Source organism: Leuciscus leuciscus (genome assembly GCF_965113295.1).
Source record: "Leuciscus leuciscus genome assembly, chromosome: 3".
Taxonomy (NCBI): Eukaryota; Metazoa; Chordata; class Actinopteri; order Cypriniformes; family Leuciscidae; genus Leuciscus; species Leuciscus leuciscus.
Genome location: NC_138727.1, coordinates 54,073,877 through 54,096,848, shown reverse-complemented (window position 1 = coordinate 54,096,848; position 22,972 = coordinate 54,073,877). Strand labels below are relative to the sequence as shown.

The 22,972-nt window shown below is 38.0% G+C and overlaps 1 protein-coding gene across 5 annotated transcripts in view; it reads right to left on the bottom strand.

The window, feature by feature from the left end:
- LOC309493636 (complement C3-like) overlaps window positions 1–22,972 on the bottom strand; it is a 233,196-nt gene that overhangs the window by 58,655 nt on the left and 151,569 nt on the right. The window contains exons 1-24 of one of the 5 annotated variants that reach the window (XM_082162790.1): window positions 20,392–20,543; window positions 20,143–20,263; window positions 19,905–20,020; window positions 19,518–19,664; window positions 18,707–18,910; window positions 18,377–18,568; window positions 18,135–18,302; window positions 17,924–18,053; window positions 17,609–17,653; window positions 17,270–17,372; window positions 16,877–16,965; window positions 16,606–16,745; window positions 16,176–16,388; window positions 15,966–16,026; window positions 15,613–15,696; window positions 10,053–10,256; window positions 8,572–8,647; window positions 8,270–8,429; window positions 2,995–3,090; window positions 1,201–1,357; window positions 856–1,019; window positions 623–778; window positions 334–393; window positions 160–250 (exon numbers count right to left, since the gene is read on the bottom strand). In XM_082162790.1, the coding sequence (XP_082018916.1) occupies window positions 160–250; window positions 334–393; window positions 623–778; window positions 856–1,019; window positions 1,201–1,357; window positions 2,995–3,090; window positions 8,270–8,429; window positions 8,572–8,647; window positions 10,053–10,256; window positions 15,613–15,696; window positions 15,966–16,026; window positions 16,176–16,388; window positions 16,606–16,745; window positions 16,877–16,965; window positions 17,270–17,372; window positions 17,609–17,653; window positions 17,924–18,053; window positions 18,135–18,302; window positions 18,377–18,568; window positions 18,707–18,910; window positions 19,518–19,664; window positions 19,905–20,020; window positions 20,143–20,263; window positions 20,392–20,454 (3,040 nt within the window). In that variant the 5' untranslated portion in view covers window positions 20,455–20,543. Of the gene's footprint in view, window positions 1–159; window positions 251–333; window positions 394–622; window positions 779–855; window positions 1,020–1,200; window positions 1,358–2,994; window positions 3,091–8,269; window positions 8,430–8,571; window positions 8,648–10,052; window positions 10,257–15,612; window positions 15,697–15,965; window positions 16,027–16,175; window positions 16,389–16,605; window positions 16,746–16,876; window positions 16,966–17,269; window positions 17,373–17,608; window positions 17,654–17,923; window positions 18,054–18,134; window positions 18,303–18,376; window positions 18,569–18,706; window positions 18,911–19,517; window positions 19,665–19,904; window positions 20,021–20,142; window positions 20,264–20,391; window positions 20,544–22,972 lie in introns of those variants that run through there. The other 4 variants (XM_082162786.1, XM_082162787.1, XM_082162789.1 and 1 more) reach the window with 4 other exon arrangements.

The following is a 22,972-nucleotide window of genomic DNA, read 5'->3' as shown; positions in this document are numbered from 1 at the left end:
AAAGCAGTGCTAACCCACTTCTAATGTCATTGTAGTTGTAGTTTAAAGTGTCAAATGTTCCTAAACAGGGCTAGAGAGACGATAACCCAGGGTTAAGCACAGTGTGAAAAGCCTTAATGTACAGAAAGTACTAAAGAAAGGCCTTTTTGTCAATCTTACTTTCAGGGGCTTTTTCCATTTTAACAGTCAGATCAAAGAATGTACAGTCAGACTTCTTCTCAACAGGTCTGGCGTAGTACAGCGTCAGAACCTGAAAAGAGCAGCACGTCTCATATTAGATGTTCAAACGCTTTAATCTTGCTGTTGACCGTATAAACGCTCATGAACACTCACTGAGAGAGTGGCTGTTCCAGTTCCTCTAGCCGTCACACTGAAGTCCTTGTTGATCTCCACCTGTTGAGTGAACACACATACTCGAGTCAGCAGGATAATCAAATCCATGATGTAGCAGAGATACCTGAAGACTTTATTGATCAAACACAACACTATTGATGTAGACAGTTAAATATGATGGATGACAAATAACAAAACTTCCAACATTCCTTACTTACTATGATACAAAATCATTCAATTGATATGAGCAGCACACATTTTGAAGCAGGTTGATGAGTTTAATCTTCACCTTGTATGACCGTGTAAGATGCGCATTGTCTCTTTTAATGGTAAATCTGACAGGTCTTTTTCCTGCCACTGACAGCTCCACATCCAGATTGAAGTTTTGTTGGTCCTTCACCTGCGTGCGATACTCTGCCACGGCCTGGAACACCATGATGGTCGCCTGGAAAGTGCAGAACAGCATTCAAAGACAAGTTCTGCATCAGTTTATCACAGTCAGATGATGAGATGTTAGTGTACCTGTGTGGTGCTGGATCCACCATAATGAAACTGTTGTGAACGCAGCCAGCGCACTGCCTCTCCTGCTTTATCAAAGTCTTTGGCCTTCACAAGTGCCAGCACAGCATAGGCCGTCGCCTCCATTGAGTGATGATGCTGTCCAGCGACAGTCCAGGACCTACCGGCTGATTCAAACACGAAGCAGGAATAATAACAGGACTGTGTTCCTTTACTGTTATTGACACCAACAAGCAGCAATCATTACACTGCAAAATTTGATAATTTTTCCATTATTTCCACTGGGTTTGGATTAGAATTATTCCATGTTGTAGAAAGCAAAACACATTTTGATGACTTGTAACTGACCGTCTCCTGTGGTGGAATGTTTCATCAAGATGTCTTTATTGAGTTTTTCAGCATTGGCTATGGCGTAGGACGTCATCGCAACAGCGTAAGGATTGGTCAGTTGTGGAAGTCGACCTTCTAAGAATGCAACAGCCTTCCTGATACTTTCATGCAGACTCTATAAAAGAGTGTGTAAGAGGTTAAAAGTTCTCAGATCTGCATCCTACAACATACTGTATAATTCACCAACTCTTCAAGGTTAATTTATGTTGTTACCTGTATGATTTCACCCATCACAATTCTTTAGATTAACTTTGTCATAAGGGTCCATTAATAATACAGTCGAATGGCAGAAAAAAGGTTTTAGACAGTAATGAAGTCATATATAAACATTTTGCTTGCCTTGAATCATTTAACCCCTTTGTATCTACTATTAGTAAGTAAAATTAGCAACCAAAAATTAGTTCTGCCCAGCACTTTTTTACTAAACCACCTTTGAAAGAGGCCCTGTGTTTGGTTTATGCTTGGAAAGATGCTTCAAAGTGTTGCCTTGTCCAATAATAATTATAAAAGTCACTTTATTATGGAGTCACTTTATGGACTTAAGAAAGTTTATTAATTCTATAAAATCAGTCCATTCATGAGTCAAGCTGTTACAGGTTGCGATATTTTGGTCTTATTTCCAAAATATAGCATTTGCTTAATTATGTTTATGATAGAATTGTTTTTATTTCCACTACTGAATTTTTGGTGCCTGTAAATCAATGAACTGTGTGGATTAAGCACTAAAAGATGAAATGACATCCAGGTTTAGCTGAGTTTACATTGCCATTGATTCAGGAGGAAATAAGAGTCTGAAGCACTAAACCTGCACATGGTGAACAGTGGCAGCTCTTCAGGAGAGGCAAGGGAGCCACAGCCTACCCAAAATGTTGAGGTGGAGAAGGATGATTTAATGTTAATAAAATTCTCTGTTATTAATCTCATTTCATATCTCAGAATGTGAATGTCTTGTTTGTAAATTCACCATAGTAACACCATAAAATATCACTGAAGTCTGAACCACCGCACCGCTGCTCTTCCCTGAATGTCCAAATCAGAAAACTGTGCAATTATGCGAGTCTGAGGGGATAGAGATGCAGAGGCATATCCATAGCTGGAGACTTTTCCTTCCGTTACTAAAAGAAAATAGCCAATCACAATCAAGCATTTCACTTTCAGCAGTAAGTGCTGAGAAAAACTACATGGCAGAGGAGGGCAGCCTCCCATGGTGTATCAACCAATCACTGCAGAGACATAAATTATTTGATAATATTTTAAACTGCTCCCACTGCTAATCTAACTTAGCAATTAACTACCTTAATTATGGAGAGATGAAATATTGAAATATTGAGAGATCTCTATTATTAAGAGACGACTTGACGCCTGTGAAGAGACGACTCAACGCTGGCGATATGTTATGCCCTAGCAGAAGCTGCAAATTATAAATGAAGGAAGACCCCACGCCTAAGTTAACAACAGGCAGTCAGCTTTAATAAAAGGCCTAACACGGACATTAAAAAAAGAACAGAAGGATGGATTTTTTTCTTCAGGTGATAGGCAAGGTGAGTGAAATTATATTTATATTTCCTTGCTGCAAGTTTCATTTTCATTTTTTATATTTTATGTCTAAAAGTGATTCAAAAAGACATTTAAAGCAGTTAATAATATTTCAAAAATGTTTTGGGAGAGGATCCCAAGACCGCTATTATTACTGTGCTTCCTCTATTTTAGAAATCCCCGAGCGGCCACTGGAGGTGAAACAAATTCACTTACACCAACTGATCCAGCACAGATCTCTCTGCCCTCTTGCATGGCAATCACAACAAAGGCCGTCAGAGAGGCATCAGCATCTTTACCTTGTACATCACCCTGGAATAAAGCACACATAAACAGACTATATCACAAAACAATCATATTATGTGTGTGTTTTAATCATTCAATAACAATCAATAAAAAAGTGATGATTGAGCATTATTGAATTTTTTTTATTTTTTTATGTGAACAAGCAGAATCACTGAAGGAGAAAATCACTATTTTTAAATCATCATTATGATAATCAGTGTTTGCTTTAGTTGGGCTCATGACCCTTAAAGGTGCTGTATGTAACTTTTTCACTCTACTAAAGCATAAAAATACCATAATATGTACTTTGCATATATTGAGGAAACATGCTAAGTTCACATACTCGTTTCTCTGAAAAACACTTCTACAGCCAGTTATTTTGAAATGTACGTTTCCAGGCAGGAATGTTTGTTTTTGTTATGGTCTGTGATACTGCACGTTGCCAATTTGCCAATTTTCATTGTCCATTGCGCTCGTATGGGCAACCCAAGTGAGCGCCGTCCAGTCTGAGGAGCAGGGTGTGGGAGAAACGACGATCTCTGATATTTTGAATTGGACTGCAGTACCTATTTGACCACTAGTTGTCATTTTTACAGGCTGCACCTTTAAATCCTTACATTTTGGTTGCTGTAACTGATGAACAAAGAGAAAATGTGATCTGATGGTGTTGGTTATGTTTTAACAATTAATATATGTTTTGTATTTTTTTTCTTTCAAGAAATCCTACAAATATTATGCAGTACAAGGACAGTGCTACTATAATCAATAATGTGTACCTAGATCTGAGACTAGACTCTAAATGAGTTCAGTGATTTAGGTTAAATAATGATTAAGTTAAAAAATAACCAACATTGCCAGATCACTTTTTCTCTTTGTTCATCTGATGTTATATCTCAGTTACAGCAGTCAAACAAAATCTAAAGTTAAACATTTAAAGAGCCCAACTAAAGCAAACACTGATCACCACAATGGTGACATACAATTTCTGATTTTCTCCTTTGCTGATTCTGCTTGTTAACATCAGGTGTCTTCAATGATGCTCAATCATCACTAAATTAATCACTAAATTATCTCATATTACTTATAACACTCTGAGTGTGGGCTCATATAAACACTGAGCAGTGTTAATTTAACACTGGGGATTTTGCTGTGTAGCTTATGTACCAATACATAAAGACTTTATATATATATATATATATATATATATATATAAAACTGAGCACATGTCAGTGCATAAAAGTGCTGCTGTTTTAGTTTGGGCTTTCTTGTTTCAAGTCAAATCAAACTGAACCTACTTGTTCCTCTTCTTCTTTCTTTCCACTGATGAATCTTAAGAAGGAATCTCATGCATCTTGCTATTCTGTATTGTTAAAATAAAGTACACCCCGAAATCTCACCTGGGATTTCTCCCAGGGAATCCTCACCATTTATTAATCTGTTACCTCCATGAACACAAATTACAGATGAAAACAGACAAAAGTTTTTAGAAAAATAAATACGTTCTGCTAATACAAGCTCATGGGTTCCTAAAGGTTGAACCATCAAACAGCGCATAAAGCAATAACCATGGTAATCCATATGATCCCAATGGATGGATCAATGGCTTCTGAAGTGAAATGATAAGTGTCTGAAAGAAAAATACAGAGGTGGAAAGTCCAGGTTCAGAAAGTAAAAGTCCTCCTCAGTATTTTGTTCCAATCCCTGAGAGTAGGGAACGAGTATTGCGTAGCCGGCCGCACTATAGTAACTTGGCAAGTTGTCGCTTCAGTCGTTTAAACCTGCTAAAATGGCGTTTTTCGGGGACTAATATAGGCTAAGGCCACGCCCAGTTGCCGCAGCACATCCAATGAGTGAGCCAGACACTCACTGTGCTAGCTGTGCCGCTGCAAAATGCGTTTTACATTATAGGCTTCAGTAAATCGAGGAAAGGGAGTTTCCCCAATAAAATATATATAACAATATATATATTAATATATATATTAAATATTTAAGGCTTTCTAATTAAAATGCTGCAGGATGTCATGCTATAGAAATCCTGGATTGTTGAAGAGTTAGTTCACCCAAAAAGTTTTTCAGTAATTATTCACCCTAATGTTGATCCAACCCCCTAAGACTTTCGTTTATCTTTGGAACACAAATTAAGATATTTTTGATTACATGTGAGAGCTGTCTCACTCCTTCATTGACTGCAATGTAATTGATATCTGCCATCCCAGAAAAGTTAGTAAAGACATTGTTAAAATAGTCCAAGTGACTACAGTGGCTCAACCTTAAGCTTATCAAGCGACGAGAATACTTTTTGTATGCATGCATGCATGAATGAATGCATGAATGAATGCATGAATGAATGCATGAATGAATGCATGAATGAATGCATGAATGAATGCATGAATGAATGAATGCATGAATGAATGAATGAATGCATGCATGCATGCATGAATGAATGAATGAATGAATGAATGAATGAATGAATGAATGAATGAATGAATGAATGAATGAATGAATGAATGAATGAATGCACACACACTCACCTAAAGGATTATTAGGAACAGCTGTTCAATTTCTCATTAATGCAATTATCTAATCAACCAATCACATGGCAGTTGCTTCAATGCATTTAGGGGTGTGGTCCTGGTCAAGACAATCTCCTGAACTCCAAACTGAATGTCAGAATGGGAAAGAAAGGTGATTTAAGCAATTTTGAGCGTGGCATGGTTGTTGGTGCCAGACGGGCCGGTCTGAGTATTTCACAATCTGCTCAGTTACTGGGATTTTCACGCACAACCATTTCTAGGGTTTACAAAGAATGGTGTGAAAAGGGAAAAACATCCAGTATGCGGCAGTCCTGTGGGCAAAAATGCCTTGTTGATGCTAGAGGTCAGAGGAGAATGGGCCGACTGATTCAAGCTGATAGAAGAGCAACTTTGACTGAAATAACCACTCGTTACAACCGAGGTATGCAGCAAAGCATTTGTGAAGCCACAACACGCACAACCTTGAGGCAGATGGGCTACAACAGCAGAAGACCCCACCGGGTACCACTCATCTCCACTACAAATAGGAAAAAGAGGCTACAATTTGCACGAGCTCACCAAAATTGGACAGTTGAAGACTGGAAAAATGTTGCCTGGTCTGATGAGTCTCGATTTCTGTTGAGACATTCAGATGGTATAGTCAGAATTTGGCGTAAACAGAATGAGAACATGGATCCATCATGCCTTGTTACCACTGTGCAGGCTGGTGGTGGTGGTGTAATGGTGTGGGGGATGTTTTCTTGGCACACTTTAGGCCCCTTAGTGCCAATTGGGCATCGTTTAAATGCCACGGCCTACCTGAGCATTGTTTCTGACCATGTCCATCCCTTTATGACCACCATGTACCCATCCTCTGATGGCTACTTCCAGCAGGATAATGCACCATGTCACAAAGCTCGAATCGTTTCAAATTGGTTTCTTGAACATGACAATGAGTTCACTGTACTAAAATGGCCCCCACAGTCATCAGATCTCAACCCAATAGAGCATCTTTGGGATGTGGTGGAACGGGAGCTTCGTGCCCTGGATGTGCATCCCACAAATCTCCATCAACTGTGAGATGCTATCCTATCATTATGGGCCAACATTTCTAAAGAATGCTATCAGCACCTTGTTGAATCAATGCCACGTAGAATTAAGGCAGTTCTGAAGGCGAAAGGGGGTCAAACACAGTATTAGTATGGTGTTCCTAATAATCCTTTAGGTGAGTGTATATATATATATATATATATATATATATATATATATATATATATATATATATATATATATATATATATATATATATATATATATATATATATATATATATATATAAATAACTGAGCACATGTGCATAAAAGTGCTGCTGTTTTAGTTTGGGCTTTCTTGTTTCAAGTCAAATCAAACTGAACCTACTTGTTCCTCTTCTTCTTTCTTTCCACTGATGAATCTTAAGAAGGAATCTCATGCATCTTGCTATTCTGTATTGTTAAAATAAAGTACACCCAGAAATCTCACCTGGGATTTCTCCCAGGGAATCCTCACCATTTATTAATCTGTTACCTCCATGAACACAAATTACAGATTAACTTTATTCAACTATTAATTTCTTTTGTGTGGGCCTCTGAAGTGAGTTCACGAGAACGCCACGACGGTCTCTGTGTTTAAAATGGTTCTAAAGTGTGCATTTCCTGGATGCGTGTCTATATGATCTTGTCGAAAAATGTTCGGTATGATGGCTTCATAAATTCGTTCAGAGTATCACAGCAGTATTGCAAAGTTAACAACTAATATTTAACGACTTAATCAGATATTAGAGTTCAGGTGGTATGAATAAATCAGGCCACTACATGATGACATCACTAAAAAATACCTAACATCATCTGATCTGATTTACTCTTGCATTCTTTGCCATGTTTCAGAGACACACAGTTAAAGCAGCCAGAATGCTTACAGATCTATCACAGGCTCAGCTCCCTCCTACTTTCACTCACTCCTACGAGCCTACATCCCTACCAGAAGCCTACGATCGGTCAACGAGCGACGTCTCGTGGTTTCATCACAGAAAGCCACAAAATCACTTTCCAGAACATTCTCATTCACGGTTCCATGCTGGTGGAATGCTCTCCCCACCCTCATCCGGAATGCAGAAATTTGACCGTTTTTATGTTCTTTTTTAAAGTGTTTGATCGTAATAATTCAAAAAATAGCTGTAAAATAAGTGTTTTTTTCTGTAAAACATTTAAGGAAAATTTCTGTTTCAGTTTTTTCCACGTTATTTCAATTAGGATATTTTATGGATATTGTTTGGCAGCCATAGCTGACAGTTTTTATAGACGGATTTTATTTTTTACAATGGTTAGTTCATTATAGTGAGTATTTCGCAGAGGTGGAAAAAACTTTAGATTTTGTTTGGCTGCTGTAACTGAATTATAACAGCCAGATGAACAAAGAGAAAAGGTGAACAGGTGGTGTTGGTTATGTTTTGGTGGTGTAACACTGGAGTTTTTGCTGTGTGAGTTCATGGGTGGAATAAACATATGGCAGGACTTTTACTTTCTGACCCCTGGACTTTCCACCTCTGGTATTTTGTGTGTTACTACTGACAACAGAGAAATAAATACGTGGTTCTGGATTATTATTATCTTTTCTGAACACAGGTGAGCACAAACAGACTACATTCAACTTACCACCATCTCTCCACTAATAACAGGTGAATCCTCTTTAAAGGAGCCATCTGCCAGTTGTTTGTGGAGAACCAGCCACTTGAGGGCGCTGCAGATCACGTCTTCTTTTATAGCAGCAAAGTTATTGGCCATGGAGAAGACTTTAGCAACATATGCAGTCAGCCTTAAAAACAGACAAACAGAAATATATAAATAAATCAAATAAAAATCAAGTAATAATGATTTTTTTCTATTAAAACAATGTTAAATAATAAAATATGTAAGACAAGCAAAATCAGGCATGAAACGAAACAAACCGACTTTACCATGTGCTGCTCGGCCTGAGTACCCAGGCAGCGTAAGATCCATCTGATTTACGGAAACCCATCTGCCGTTGATAACCTTCATACAAACAAGATAAAGAAAGAAAATGTATGTATTACATATATTTTCTGCATTTTTCATGAGAGCATCTTTGAGTGTGCTTTTCATTTTCTTTAGGGGTGAATTCAGGTTGATTGGGACACATTTTCCTAGTCATCTCAATGGCAAAATGTGTCCCAATTAGGGCTGGGCGATATATATCGTGAGATTGTTATGCGCATCTCGTCAGTAAAGCCGGTTCCTTGATTAGTAGTAAATCGCCATCACCTGCTTTCAGATGGAGCGGCATTTACTACAAAGAGCCGTAGTTAACTGACAAGCTGAGCCATATCGCATTAATATCACGGACGTATCGCCAGCGATAATTAATGCGATATGGCTCAGCTTGTCAGTTAACTACGGCTCTTTGTACACAGCAAAAACTCCAGTGTTAAATTAACACTCCTGGGAGTGTATGAGTCCACACTCAAGAGTGTTAAAGTTAATGAGATAATTAAGTGATTAATTTAGTGATGATTGAACATTATTGAAGACACCTGATGTTAACAAGCAGAATCTCTGAAGGAGAAAATCTCAAATTGTAAGCCACCGTTATGGTGATGGGTGTTTGCTTTAGTTGGGCTCTTGACCCTTATATGTTTACTTTAGATTTTGTTTGGCTGCTGTATCTGAGTTATAACTGCCAGATGAACAAAGAAAAAAAGTGATCTGATGGTGTTGGTTATATTATGACAATCATCATTTGAACTTTATGTTTTTGATTTATGTTGTTGTTTACAGCATAATTGTGATTTTAGATATAATATAAAGGATTTCTTAAAAGTTGTTTAAAAAAACAAAACAAATCTTACTTTTAGGCACACACAGACGTCAAGATTCAGTCAATGCATCTCAACAATGGTGACGAGCAGATTATTTAATTCGGAAAAGTAAATTACATAGACAATTCAGATCATAATTTATTCATACTGCAATGCATCATGGGAGCCGTTAATGAGTTGTGATTGGTGGCAGCCACTGCAACATGCTTTATTATTGTCACCATTGTTGAGATTCACAGGCTGATTATTGATATCTGTGTTTCTAAATAAATTAATTTGAAAGCGTTTTGATCAGAACAATGTTTATTAAATATTTTTGGATTATAAGAAAAATACTGATAATCACATGCTGTAAAATCACAAAGCTGCTGCTAACAAGTTAAATCAAACTATCTCAATAAGTTTCATTTTTCAGATCACAGCATGATTATGTCAAAACATAACCAACACTATCAGATCACACTTTTCTTTGTTCATTTGACTGTTATAAATAAATAACAGCAGACAAACAAAATTTAAAGTGAATGTATATTAAAGTGGATATATATCGCCCAGCCCTAGTCCCAATCAACCTGAATTGACCTTATATTTGTCCTGCTGACCTGTGTAGATATGGTTAATGGCTTCATTACGGCGGTCTATGCCAACAGTCTCCCACTGATTGGTGCTGTCCAGATAATGAGTGGCAATAACAGGTAGAGTCATGTAGATCATGTTTGACTCTCCATTACCACCGAGCTGGACAATAAGGCGACCCATGAAGTCTCCACTGATGGCCTGCTCAACTGTCTGAGAGATCTCTTCACCTGGAAGGAGGAAAGAGCAGGATGAGAATTCAGCTTCTTATTATTTGTGTCAGGATGGAATATTTCTGCAACATTTTGACAGTTACATTTTGGTTTTGTATCTGCACAGTTTCAGATTCTTAAAGTTTAACACTGCGTTTTTTATCATTTTCCCAAAAATAGAAAACGTTTGAATTCTAGCTTCATGCATTCTTTTTTATCAACATTTGAATCAGGGTAAGTTTTTTTTTTTTTTTTTTTTTTTTTTTTTTTGTCAAAGACTACATTCAGATTGGATTCAGTACAATGATCAAAACACAGATGGAGTAGATCGAGACCATCAACACCCCTAAAGCTTCACAGTCCTGTAGCTCATCCTGGGTCGACATTTCATTCAGTAAGATTAGGCAGTTATGATTTATATGCTATTTCATGTTGATGATCATATTATTTTACGCACATGATATGAGATTGCATGTTTCTGCATGTGTTTTGATCTGGAGATTTTGTACTCTTCACCCTTCATAGGGAGTTTGATTGACAGGCGATCTGCTTGAGAACCAGTTTGATGTTCTGACAATTCTGACAATATCATACCATTTTCCATTAAAACAGTAATATACTGTAGAAAACATTACTAACCTACAGGAATATACTGTGAATTAACAGCGCTCAAAGTCGACACTCAGAGGCTGTTTTGAGTGTTTTCCCAATCACACCCTATACCCTCATTCCCTATTCCCTACATTAGTTCACTAATATAGTCCACTTGAATGAAAAGAAATGAGTGAAATGAGAAACTGATGAGCAGAATCACTGAAGGACAGAGAAACAAGAACAGATAAAAGAGAAACACAAGAACTACAACTGACTTCCAGCAACACTGAGTGTGAAACCAGTTTACAAACCAGTCTACGATTATTTCTTTCATACATGTACAAAAGTTCTTGTTGAGAATTAACAGATATTTAGTTAATAATTAAGTTTGTTGTCACCATAATGGAGATCAGTATTTGCTTTGGTCTCTTGTCCCTTGACTTCTTACCAATCATCTCTCTCTGACTGCTGTAACAGTGAGTTTATAAAACACATTTGTTATGGCAAGAAAATATCAAATTTGGTCAGGTGTTTTTGGCTTTTGTGATGAAGTTACAATCATTCTAGACATGCCTGATTCTCTGATCTTTCCTGTATATATTCTTTGCATTTATGGTTACTTCATATTTAGCATCTGTCAAACTATAACATGAAATCAATATTTCTGTATTCTGAAAAAATATCGTAATCATCTTGTGCATTAAAATTTTTTTGAATTCCTGCTTGACTCAGACACACACAGACATCAACAATCAGCACATGAATCTCAACAATGGTGACAATCAAAAGGTTCATGTCGCAATGCATGCTGGGTTCCAGGATAATATAAAACTCCCAGCATGCACTGCTGAATAAATAATAATAATAAAAAAAATATTGCCACCATTGTTGAGATTCATGTGCTAATTTGTGTTATCTCTGTGTTTCTAAAAGATAGCATAGCTCTGGTATTTTGCTTTATGTATGATGTGTTTAAATAAATGAGCTGTAATTTATTGCTGTGGTTTCTAGTGGTGGTAAAGTAACACTTTTGATTGAGGACTAAACTCTGAATGAGTGAGAATGAATTCCTTAGTAAATGAACAGGAAATATGACGATTTTGTTATCATAACCGCAATTATTCATAAAATGTGTGTGTACACAAGTGTGACTTGCACAAAAACACCTCAAACAGCAAAAGGAACACTAATGTTTTAGCATCAGCATCCCAACTAAAGCAAGCACTGATCTCTATAATGGTAACTTCAAACCAAACATTTTCAATTAAACATCTCAATAACAACTTCTGTAGATGTATGACAGAAATAAAGTCATACTGGTTAATAATAAGTGTAATAATGTGCAATGGCTGGAAGTCAGTTGTAGTTCTTGTGTTTCTCTATTTTCTGTTCTAACAGCAGGTGTTCATCACTAATGCTCAACAATCACTTACATGTAAGTGGACATTACTTTGCTTGTGTTGTTAATATGAGTTAGTCACGTCCGGGTAACAGACGCACCCCGGAACTGATATAAGCAAGCTCAGTGGCGCTGCTTGTAAAAAATACATCCACATCGGAGCAGGAAGCATTTGGCGCATGTAGTACGCTGTCTAAAGGAATGGCGAGGATTAAATGGATTTTAGATTGTTAGATTTTAGACTGTTAGATGTTTGTACCCTTGGTAAGCGGAGCGAGGTAGGTGTTGGATATTATTTGTTGTCGATGACGTGGAAAAATCGATTGTGTAATGTTAATTTAATGGAAGATGTGTTTTGATGTGTGTATTGTAAGATTTATTGTGGCTTTGTTTGTTTTAGTTTCACGGTGCGTGAAGAAACAATAAAGATATTTGCACCGGTCGAACTCTACGCGGGTTTATTGATGCTAAGGGCTGCTACAACTTACATATTCCCTTAATTATCTCAACACTGTCTCAATGTTACTTTTTACTCTTTGTAGTGTGGATTTTCCTGTGGGGTTGAAAGAGTTAACAGTGTAAGATAAAAAAGTCACACCCACAAAATGTATTTTAACAGTAATAAACTCACTGTAAGTTATAAAACAGGTTTATACTGGAAACACTGTTGCCAGTAGTTTACTGTAAAATCTTGTTTTTTGGGTCACCATTGTGCTGAAGAGTAGAGCCTGTGTTTCAGTCCAGGAGAAGATCGACAAACATTGATGATATGCTGCATGTTGCTTTATTTAACAGACGGTGACTGTGTAGTTGCTGGTCCAGTGGAAATCTCTTTATTTACTAGAGTTTTTTTTTTTTTTTTTGTGGTTTCAAATGAAATAAGTTCACAATAATACTTTGCTCACATTGTTAATGCTTCATAAATTTTAGTTAATACATTTAAATGACTGTTGGTCAATTTAAGGCAGTCGGTTTCTGCAAGTGGAATTAGTTAAAGAGTTTTAGTGCATTTTTACAGTAATATACTGTAGATTATAGTAAAGAACTGCACAATTAACAGTAAATTACTGGCAACAGTAAAACCTGGTAAGGTCTAACAGTGCATTTGACCTTTCCCACTACCAGAACTGAGTCAAATGTGCCATAGTTGGCCCAGATGAGGCCCGGATAAGTATACTATCTGGAATTCTGCTGCTGCATTTCGCACACACACACACACACACACACACACACACACACACACACACACACACACACACACACACACACACACACACACACACACACACACACACACACACACACACACACACACACACACACACACACACACACACACACACACACACACACACACACACACAATAGCCAGGGGCGGACTTTACCATTAGGCAAAGGTCGGCAATTGCCTTGGGCCCCGAGCTACCTTGGGGCCCCCAAAATGCCCTATTAACTTATGCTTAAGGTTTTTATTTTTTTATTATATATTTCTAAAACTCCATTTGCGAAAAATGGCATCAAATCATTAGTGTCGCAGACAGGAGGGGGCCCCCCGCCTCACTACATTGGACTATTCCATTATCTCACTTACTGAGCATCTGCGAAAGTGACAAGGCTGTGCCAAAAAACTGATGGAGAAAAAGAAGTGATTGACAGACAGAGTAGTAGACAGAGTAAAAATGAAGCGAGGCTAGCTATCCAAGCGGTGCTGAAAAAAGGAGGAAGCGGGAGGAAAGCAAAAAGTCTGTAAAGGTGCGCGGCGCGAAAGATAAACAACACGCAGTAACAGGAGGACTGGGAAATACACAAACAGAGCAAGACGAGTCTAAACGCGAAAATTTTAAGTTTCGAAGTTACCCAAGCGGCTCAAATAAAAGAAAAAAGTGAAAAGACGCTGATAAGTAACGTTATTTGGGAACGCTGCCAAAAATGACAAACATTTTTACGGCTACTGTTGGGGATACAGATCAGGAACAACAACGTCCAATGCACAGAAAAATCGTGAAGCAAAGAGGACACGGAGATCGACAGACAAAACTGAGCAGTTTAATTGAATCATGATATTTAAAAAAAATCTCAGCTCTCAGATTCTGTCAATTCTATTACGAAATTCAAACAATAAATACCGTTTTTGCCGTTTTAATGTGACGTGACAGATTCCTATAGCGGCACGTGAACTGATCATCTCTAGCTAATAGTAAATAAACACGAATTAACAATGTTGAAAGATACAGTATAACTTACCGAAATGTATATTCCTCATTCATAATATCAATCAAAGTGTTTTTCAACCGCGGAAAGAGGTAAAACAGCTGGAGAACAATCGTCACATAAAATTTACCTCAGGAAAGCCATTTAATTGGCTAGAAAAAAAGAGCTATAGAGAGTATTTGGCTAAATATGTGTACTATATTACTTATTTTAACCTTAAATTATACCAGCTGATAGGGCTTTTTTTCTTGAGAAAAAGTAATGCCTATCTTGTGAAACGTTACCTAATATTTATCCAAATGAGTCAATATTGAATCAAATCACAAGAATTGAATCGAAATGGTAAAAAAAAAAAAAAAAACATAGCTTAGCCTACCAGAAATTGTACCATGTAAACATTGTAACATGTTTCTGTTTAGGAGTAAAGAAGTGTATGCAGGATTTAAAGGGGGCGTTTTTTTTCTCCTCTCTAACCTTTACTTCCCCGTAGATTAGCTTTACCTGCCTATCCACCATTCAGTCGGTACATATTTTTTTCGTTCTCTTTTAAAGATTGGATGGGGAGGGGCCCATAGCCTACCTTCGCCTTGGGCCCCCGATTTGCTAAATCCGCCACTGACAATAGCGCACATATCACGTGATGATCGCGCGTACAGAATCTTTCTGTAGTGCAGTAATGTATTGTAAACTCTGTTCTGTGATTTATCAATAAAATAGCTTAGAAACTAAAAAATATCCTGCCATATATTTCTTAGTAACTAAAACCCACAGCTTCAGTATTAGTAGAGAGACACTGCCAGGTCAAATTAATTCACACGCAATGGCTCTCTCTCACACTAATGCATTCATTTATATGTAATCTTTACTGTGCTATACTTTATCTATATCTGATTTAGAACGAGCAGAAATCTGGGATAAACATAATAATCCAAAAAGACAAAAGAACTGATAAAAATAAGCTGTCATGTAGGAGCGTCATATGCCATAGCTGATTTGTTCATTAATGACGTCATCAGCGACTAGTCGACTCAACTTTAATCACATAAATGTCGACTTTAAAAAGTATGCAGTCCCAGCATTAAGTACTGTGGAACAATCTTCATTCAAGTGCTAAAACTCCCGGAGGAGTAGATGGATGTTGCACATTCATGAAAACATATTTTTCCTCACCAGTAATGGAGATGTAGGTGTTAGCAGGTGTGTCTGGAACCCGATCAGCTGGTGTTTCAGCTCTAATAACTACAGGTGTTCCCCCTGTTCCATTCGGGATGAGAAACAGAGACAAAGAGGAAGATGGAGGAAGAGTAATGAGTTGGTGAAATTTTGTACACTTTTGGTGAGTAAGAGTAGGAGTAACTACAAAAGTGTAGGAGTTCATTCTGATCTCTTGATTAACTCGAACTATAATGAAATTTAGAAACTTTTTTTTTTTTTCACAATTGGCTGAAAGTATAATGTGTGTAATGTTGTATAATGGAAGTATAACACAGTAATGTAATTGTATGGTTCACAGTAAATCTCACCATTCTTAACAGGATTGAGCTCCACGTTTGGTCTGTGTAATGGACTCAGCACACCCTCAGACTGAGTGAGAGAGAGAGAGAGAGAGAGAGAGAGAGAGAGAGAGAGAGAGAGAGAGAGAGAGAGTTTATCTATTCAAAATATGACAAACATCTATCGATTATATTAATGAATGACCAAATCAAAATTGACAGAAATGCCATCAGACGTACCACCACCTTCAGGGTCTTTCTCACTCCATCAGCGTAGATAAAATCATATGCTGAAGCTTTCACCTCAATCATGTGTTTTCCCAGAGTCATGGGAATAATCACATATGAAACCGCTATGCTGGAGTCTTTGTCAATGTTTACTGTTGTTCTGTATTTGCCTTTCTTACTGGCAAAGCTGCAAACATCTCCTGTCTCCATAAACTCCACACGCACCTGTGAAAACAGGAGAGCGAGACACAAATCACTTCAATATCTAGAGAAAACTTCCTCCAAAGTAAATGCATTTCAACTGAACATGAAATGTGTGATGACAGAGGATATTTCTGATATTTCTATGATTTGACTCCTGCAGAAAAAGTTATTATGATGAATATGGTTTTAATGTATAACATAAATAAAAAAATAATTTTTAATAGCAAACCAAATCTACCTTCTGCTTGTTTGGTGTGTAGTTGTGAATAATGGCCTTGATTTCCAGTTGTTCACCGCGCACAGCTGAATAAGGGATCTTGAGGTCAATGAAAAAGCTCTTAAAAACTACAATCTCCTCAGGTTCTGCCACACAGATGCCTTTGAGGAGGAACACAGACACACAGAAGGGTTTAAAGCAGCAGCTCCTGGATGATGATGATGATGATGAAGATGATGATGATGATGATGTTTTTCAGACCATGTATCCTGTGTTTGCAGCTTCATCTTACCAAGTGTTGGTGACAGACTGACAGCCAAGATCTGCCAGGTAGTAATAGAGTCTTTCAGGTAGATCTCTTTATCTCTGACTGGTGTTGGACTGAGATATGAGGAAAATACAAGAAGACTGATGAAGTACTCTTTTAATGGTTGTTTACTATCAGACTCACACACACACACACACACACACACACACACACACACACACACACACACACACACACACACACACACACACACACACACACACACACACACACACACACACACACACACACACACACACACACAATGTGTCACCAACAGCTCTCGTCGAATGAGATAATGTACATTACTTGCTACGAGTCACTAGTGGTGTGAACGAGGCTAAACTCACAGCTTTTGTCTAAAAGTCTCCTACTCACCAATTCTCACATAGATCAATCTCTTCCCAAAGCCAACTCTCAGGGAACTGAGTACGTGACACGATCTCATCAGAGTCTGTATAATAGTCATCATCATCATCACCTGTTGTAACAGATAAAAATGTGACGGAATATACCTTTTAGAGCAAAAGGACAAACAATCAAGTTTGTAAACAAGTTTGAGTTTTACAAAGTCAAGTAAAATAATCCTCAAGACTATGCTAACTTTATTTTAATATGGGTCCATTCAAGCCACAATGATAGAAAAACAACAGCAGAGATTAACTCTAAAACATGTTTAATCTTTAAAAGGGTCGAATCATAAGAGCAGATTCTCACCCGGTGATCTCCGTCTTCTCTTTGAAAGGACGGGACACTCCGGCGCTAGAGGGAATTTAATTAGAATGAAATTAGCATATGGCGCTCTAATGTGTGAGAGGGAATTCACTACAATTGAACTTGATGCAGTGCTTTTCCAGCGCCGATTATACCAACTTAAATTAGTTAACATAGACACTGAAGACATTCAGGGGCAATTATTTTAATTGTATGTTCATGGACACTGGTCCTATAGATTGTTTGTAGTGAAATATAAAATAAAATATAATGGTATTTTTTATTAAAATTGAAGAAATTACAAATATACATATATACCTGTTCTGATGTTGGTTCCTCCTGCAGTGCTGGACTCAAACATCAGACCTGCATCACTGAAAACCCCCATACTGTCCCTTCCACCTCCTGCCGTACAGCCGGTGTCATGTTTCTCTATGACGTCCCAGATCTAGAGGTGCAAAAAGACACCAGTTACATGCGGTTTAAATCAGAGCTGATTGTGCCATGACGTCTGAAGATGGTCCTTCACCTGAGTCTGAGTGAGTCTGTTCTTGTTAAGGTCATGCACAGCCTTGTCAACCACCACCAGCCCAACTCTAGCTCCAGGATCTCCAGTTATCTGCAGCCTGACCTCATCTCCTGTTTCATAGGTATTACTCTTCTTGTCCTCGTCCTTGTCCTTTACCTGAAGCTTGAGCTGTTAAAATGAGAAACACTGAATCAGATCTAGTTGATGAGCATGTCAACCATTTCTTGTGATGGTTGACCCACCGTTCCCATGCACGTGTCCTTCACGTCGACCCAGACTGAATCAGACACCACCTCAGACGAGCCCACATGATAATAAGCCACAAAGCGGAAGGACGGCACCATGTCTCTGGTTACAGGTAGAGACAGAGTCACTAGAGCTTGTCCTCTCCTCTTGATCCTGTGCGCTTTAACAATCTGACCTTTACTTAAGATCTGTAAATGAGGAAGATGAGTTAACAGTATTTATGACATTTATATGGTTTCAAACACAAGCTTTGGTAGTTAATCAAGTATTGACAAAATAAATACATTTGTGGTGCAGCTTTATTTAGAAATAACCATAATCTTTACCATGTATGTGTAATCTTGATCTTTGACTCCTGGACTTTGTCCAGTGTTGAGATTGACTGTCGTTTGATCACCGATCTGAAGCTCTGCAACATCAATGCCGATGTGCAGGTAATTCTTGGAGTCTCCTTTGGGAATGTAAGCAAGAGCCGTCATCGTCTTCACTGCCTGCTGGTTGTCACTTAATTGCGGATCTTTGGTTTTTGCCTGAAAAGAACAAATACACTGTTTTCTAAAGTGTATTGTAGTGTATACTCCATTTCTTGGTCATGTCACGACTACCTGGCTCACAGTAGCAATGACATAGGGGAGTCCACACTGTTTGTTAAGTTAAATCCAAAATAATTTATTAACGCATTAAATTATACAATGAAATCATAATTTGAATCAATAAATGTATCAAGTCAGTAAATGAGAAACAAGAGAAAGCTTAATCAAAAGTGTAGTGCAGATCAGTAAAGTGCAAACTATGTGTAATGCAAAAAAGGGAAAAAGGAGTTGGATGGTGCTGCTGCTGCCATCCTGGAGGCCAGAGCAAAGCAGAGACGCGCAGCCCAAAGCAGAGAGAGAACAACTGGCAGGAGATGCTTTTAAACAGTCCCGCCCATCAGCTGCTGTCAGATGGACCGAAAACAGACAGCTCCCCCTTCAGATTGGGGGGAGAGAGACAGCCCAAACATATTCTGTTCATTGTGGAGTGAGCACACCCAGCACGGCAAAGCCGGGCGTGACAGTCAACATATGTTAACTGATCTATTTTCCACCAGTTCTTCAGTGAAAGTGACTGAACATTAGTTGAGTTTGCAGGTCTTACAGTGATCTGCAGTGTAGAAGATCCTCCTAGAGTGTTGACGGTAACCTTTGCAATGCCATTGGCTGTTGTTTGACCTCTGACCTCTCCAGGATTGACCTCCACTTCCACATTCTCAGCAGGAGTCTGGTCAGGATTTGTTACGTAAACCTGTTATAGAACCCAGAGCAAAATAAATAAGTAATATATTTATGAAATTGTTCCTCAGTTCCTGCAACCCTTCAGGTTTGCAACTTTATATTAGGGATAGGCGATATGGCAAAATATATCTTTATTTCTATATCTATATAAATATATATATGCCACAAAAGGGAAAAAAAAAGACTATCGCAAATTTCGTTTCATGCAGACTTTGCCATATCGCACACCCCTACTTTCTAATGTTTATACCGAGACACTGAAGGGCATCCCAGGTTTGAAGAATTGTGGTGTTCTTTTGAAGTGGATGGTGTACGGTGACGTCACAATCTGAATGCCTCTCCTTTCTGCTTCCACCATTTCACTGCCTGAAACACACACACACACACACACACACACACACACACACACACACACACACACACACATAGGATTAGCCTCACTCACAGGCATGTAAACATACAGATGTACAGTATCTGTTGAGTCTTACCACTTTCTGTTAAAAGACTGACTGAAACATAGAATGATAGTCCAACCAGCTGGATAATGTCTGGAAAGGTCTTAGTGATCATCTCCCTGCTCAGTTCTGCTGTACCTTTTCCTTTCATTATCTATTCATATGAGAAAGACAACATCAGTCTACAAGACAAGATAAAAATGTATTTAATGTTTTAAGTCACTCTCTAGGTGAGGAGAAATGAGATTGATCCCAGCTTTTAAACTGTTAAATTTCTCTCACCTGAACTTTTTTCAGAGAGGCAGGAATACTTGTTTTCTTCTCACCGTCCATCACACCAAACATCACAAACGCATGTCCTTCCACCTTCTGTCCAAACAGGTACCTATAAAAGCACAGACAATTTCTGCTGTAAAAACTGAACAGTGACGACGACTGTCCCTGATCCACATCCACTTTTGTTTCATTACATAGAAAAAAAGCAGCTTGAACGTTTGTCTAACTACCTTCTTTTCTTTTTCCACAGTCATACAGGTTTTGAATGACACGAGGGTGTAAACTATTTTAAACTATTCAATTAAGGAGCTCTTTTCTTGTTCTGACAGACAGAATAAATGTTTGCTGGTGTAAACCAGAGGGTTTTAAAGTCAAAGAGTGGCAAATTAAAAATGCTATAATAGTCAAGAGCAATGAGCAATTCTTTTCCTTTCCTTTTTTTGTTGGATTAAAGGGCTATTTCACCCAAAAATGATCATTCTGTCATTAATTACTCATCCTCATGTCATTCCAAACCCATTAGACTTTCGTTTAACTTTGGAACACAAATAAAGATATTTTTGATGAAATCTGAGAGATTTCTGTCCCTCCACTGACAGCTCCGCAACTGACACTTTGACGCTTCAATAAATTCATAAAGAGATCACAAAACTAATCCATATTGAGTGATTTAGTCCAAGTTTTCTGAAGAGACACGATCACTTTCTATGAACAGACTTAATTTAGGCTTTTATTCACATATAAACATTCATCAACACACACACCAGTTGTGGTAAACAGAAGCTCAAGCATGTTCGCTTGACGTGTGAGAACCAATGAGGTTCATTCTCGTGTTACGCAGCACGTTTGAGCTTCGGCAAGAACCAATGAGGTTCATTCTCGTGTTACGCAGCACGTTTGAGCTTCGGCAAGAACCAATGAGGTTCATTCTCGTGTTACGCAGCACGTTTGAGCTTAGGAAGAGGTTTGTTCTCACAAACAGTTTCAGTTGAACTTCTGTTCACTGATTAATGTTTGTATGTGAATAAAAGCAGTGGCGGATCTAGGATTTTTTAAAAGCAGGGGCCACACATTTCAGAGAGGCGCCAAGTTTATCATTCAAGTCAAGCACAATCCTTAATGAGTTTTACATATATTTGACCTCTTCCCTTGGCTGCTGGTATACCTTCTTAACTGTTCTTTAAAGCCCTAAGTTCATTAGTAATACATTATTGTTTGCACATGTAAACATGTACGTCTAAACTTAAGATTTATGTATTTGAATTGCATATAAATTTCCACCCATGTGGATTACATTGTTTTAACATAAATTAATGAACGGAATGTGATTTATATTTGTCAGTCATGCATAAATGAACACAACCTAACAGTTTTTGACTGTCTCAGTTTGTGTAAACCTACTTATTGTTCAGTGTATTTATATTTTTATCTGTATTAATTACAGTGTATACGGTTTTCTTGATTTACCCCGAAAGAATGGAAGTAAAATGTGACATGCCCCATAGGTGGGGCACATTGAAACATGACCATTTGACAGCTTAAAATGTTATCTGAACTAATCAAAGATCAGCTCCACAAGTTCACAGAAAGTAAAGTGCATCCTGATTGTAGTACTTGGGTTAGTAACACTCTTTCTCATTGATCATTATGTATGCATTATGTATGCATGCGTACGTATGAGTGTTCAGTAAACAGAGTCAGAAAAGACATGCAAGTCTATTGTGGTTTATGACAAACTTAACAAGCACATCCCACTCTTTATTTTTCTTGTTCATCCATGTTTCTCTATAGCTCTAAAAGTATCAATAAAGTAGCCAATATACTCCTATGTGCCCCTCACTTCAAAAACCCCTGGTGTAACCAAATGATCAGGTCAGGTTGATTCTGTCATATTAAATCTTATATAAAACCTGTAACAGATTTCCATTAAGCCATTGTCATTTATTACAGGAGTGAGCAAGTATTTGATGCCTACAAACAAAGTCCATACATTCAGATGTAGATGCATACAAATGTCTTTCTTTATTTTGTTCCAATGAATAAACATTGCATCAAATCCACTTCTTTCCTTAATGTTCATTATCATGTACTCAGAGTTCATACATTACAGACCCAGCATACTGTCCATAATCCACCATGTTCCTAGTCTCGCATAGCCAGAGCTTCAGACTGACGGCAGAAGGTCTGGACTCTATCGCAGCTTTCATTGGTTTGACTGACATGTAACGCAACCAATCACAGTTCGTTTTGCTCCACGTCATGTGTGAAAATGTAAAGTCGATGTCCCTACAATAACAGACCGGTGTGCATCTCATAAATTATTGATTCAAGAACATTGAATCAATAATTTATGAGGGTGGGGAGAGCGTTCCACCAGCATGGAACTGTGAATGAGAATGTTCTGGAAAGTGATTTTGTGGCTTTCTGGTTCCATCACAGAAAGCCACAAAATCACTTTCCAGAACATTCTCATTCACAGTTCCATGCTGGTGGAACGCTCTCCCCACCCTCATCCGGAATGCAGAATCCCTGACAACATTCAAAAGACAGCTGAAAACCCATCTCTTCCGTGAGCACTTAACCTTAT